General features: G+C 48.6%; 1 protein-coding gene across 1 annotated transcript; it reads right to left on the bottom strand.

Annotated features, from left to right (window-relative positions):
- Positions 694-2,013, bottom strand: LOC107627983. Its single transcript, XM_016330788.1, has one exon. The coding sequence runs from the start codon at positions 2,011-2,013 to the stop codon at positions 694-696; it is 1,320 nt and encodes a 439-aa protein (XP_016186274.1).

Here is a 3,116-nt window from a genome sequence, read left to right as displayed (position 1 = left end):
TTCGGAGACTACTTCGCTGGGGTCCCTACGTGTGACGATAGTTTGCAGGAGCATCAGCCGTATATTAGCCCTGGTCAGATGTTGTCGGACTTGCTCGGTAGTGAGGGCCTCGATGCAGAGTTTGGAGGGTAACATTTTCTAGATGAGATCAACATGATCATGCAGGAGGATGAGCTGGCTAGGCGCAGGTCTCCGCTTGTTGGACCCCAGGCACGGGTAGATGTCGACCTGAACAAGCCTCCCTCTGGACCGATCGACGACACGTTTGCGCTGGGTGGGACACCCCCGTCTGCTTTCGCGGGGCCCAGATCATCATAGGCCGGTCTATCTAAGTCGCATGCTATCACACCAGATGCAAATCCCCAGGGAGGGGACGATGACTCAGACAGTGACGATGATGAGGGTGGTGATGAGGTCCCCCTGGTACATAGAGACCGGCGGGTCAGACGACCTCGGCGTTGCTTCACCGGATCACATCTCATCTGAGGACTTAGCGGATAGTAAGAAATCATGATGCAAAATATATGAAGCCATACAAATATAAAGTCATAAGTAACAAGTCATAACCGTCATAAAATATATGAAGCCATAAAAAATATAATAGCCACAAGGCATTAATACTAGCACCCAAAAACATAAATCGCTACATGACAAAACAAAATTCAAAAACTAAAAGCACAAACACTACAAGTCCTATGAACCACCAGCTACGGTGGAGCCTCTCTGAGGGCAAGATCTACGCGTGTGTCCAGGCTGTCTGCAGAGGCCGTATCGCTTCGATCGGTTAGGGTTGGCCTCATCCATGTTGTTCCGGATTCTGGTAGACCTCGGCTGTCCATCATGACAACGCCTCGGGGTAGGATCCGGAATAACAGTCAGACCATCATAAGGTGGCCAAAATCCCTCTGGAATTGGAGGCATAAAATCCATCTGGTACACCCTGAACACCTTTTGCATAGTGTAGACTTCGTCGACATAGACAGACCAGTCAAGCCATGACTGGGCACAACATGCAATCGCATGGCAACATGGATAATGGAGAGCCTGAAAGTATCCACAGTCGCATGTACAATCCTGAAGGGATACTCGGTACGTCCCAAGCGAGAAGCTCCCGATCGGTGTCGTGTCGGCAATAGTATACTCAGACTGGTGTCTATCGAATAGCGTAACAGTGAAGCACCTAAAGTCTCTCAAGTTGCGCTCCATCGCCTTCATAAAAGACTGGCAAAACTTGGCACCGCTGGCCAACTGAGCCTCCACCATTTGACCACGAATCACAAACAACTCCGCTAGCCGACCATATGTGGACTTCACCAGGGCGGTAACTAGAAGATTCCTTGTACCCTTCAGAACAGAATTAACACACTTAGATATATTGGTCGTCATGTGACCGAATCGTCTGCCACCATCCTGGTGCTGAGTCCACTTATCGTAGTCTATTATGTTCGCCCAATCACACATTGTCGGATTCTCAGTCCATATTATATCAAACCAATAACGAAACTCTGCCTCAGTCTTTGTATAAGCAGCATTCACAAGCAAACGCTTTGCATCCGTACCCTTGAAACTGAGTGAGAAGTTAGCTGCAACATGCCGAATACAAAATGCTTGATACGCATGAGGGGGTAACCACCCACTGTTAGGTGACTCTAATGCAGCCTTGATGCCGTTGTGCCTATCCGAGATGACCAGTATCCCCTGTTGCGGAGTCACATGTTGGCGAAGGTTGGTTAGGAAGAAAGACCACGACTCGGCATTTTCCCCTTCCACGAGACTGAAAGCAATAGGCAAGATGTTGGAGTTCCCATCTTGGGTGATCACTAGGAGCAAAGTCCCGCCATACTTGCCATACAGACGAGTACCGTCTATACTGATCAATGGCTTGCAATGTCGGAAGGCTTCAACACAAGGAGAAAATATCCAGAAAAGACGATGAAAGTACACGGTGGAATGGTCAACTTCATCACCGACTCGAACTGGAGACGTCTTCATCAAGGCAATGGTCTCCTCCATGGTAGACTGCAAACCAAGGATCCAACGAGGTATTTCGGCATAGGACTCTTCCCAGTCCCCGTATATCTATGCTACTGTCTTCTGTTTTGCCAACCACGTCTTCCTGTAAGTTGGCCTGAACCCGTACGTTGCTTCGGTAGCTTCTTGCAACACCTTTATCGATACCGCTGCATTAGCTCGAACCAGAGGAAAGATCTTTGCATAGATGACGTGATAATCAAGCTGTCGGTGGTCGCTTGATATCGATGTAGCCAAGCATGTGTGTGGTCCGTTGTACCGTCGAACCTCCCAGGTGCCCTTTCGCGCTCGAAGGCTGATGTCATCCACGTGCAACTTTTACTGAACTCCTTGCATCTCCCATGGTACTTAAGATGATCCGACTTTATCGCTCTGTACTCAACACCACGGCGAATGCTGTAATCCTTTATAGTAAGAACATCTTCCTCCTTACTTTGGAAAGATTAGCCAACTTGAAATTCAACTACAGCATTTCCCTCGTGCAAATCTTGACCCCCAAAGGTTGGAACAGACTCCGAAGCTTGGCCGACGGCTTCCAAGTTTAGGGTAGAAAAGTGTGCAGGTTGCTCATGTGTGTCGGAACTTGATGGTGGCTGACATGTCCTGCCATACCTTGTCGGAATATCATCATTGCTGTCCCTTCCAATGTCAGCAGGCTCTTCATCCGAATCATCCTCTAGCATCGCATTTTCAACCCGATCCGGTTCTCCCTCACGTCCAACATCTGGAGATGGATGAGCTGAGGTAAATACTCCAACTGGACCAGCTGGCTGGTACTCCAACAAACACTCAGGTGCAACGACGGGCATCGAGGTAGAGGCACCCCCATCGGGGTCGATTGAGGGTTCAACGTCGATGCCCCAGAACTATTGATGCCATGTTCCAACTTCGCAAATAACTCGCATGTATCCTAACTTCCGGGAAACTCCGATGACAATGAAACAACACCTGCATATCTTCATCCGATTGTATCACGAATGTTTCATATTTCACACCGGTTGACACAACCGCAATAAGAATCTTGTAGAATAGCTTCTTCACCCACTTTGTGCCACGCGCGCCCAACTTCTGCAATATACTAGTCT

Source organism: Arachis ipaensis, chromosome B02 (assembly GCF_000816755.2).
Source record: "Arachis ipaensis cultivar K30076 chromosome B02, Araip1.1, whole genome shotgun sequence".
Classification (NCBI taxonomy): domain Eukaryota; kingdom Viridiplantae; phylum Streptophyta; class Magnoliopsida; order Fabales; family Fabaceae; genus Arachis; species Arachis ipaensis.
The sequence above is the reverse complement of the archived record's forward strand: the minus strand, read 5'-3'. Positions and strand labels throughout refer to the sequence as shown.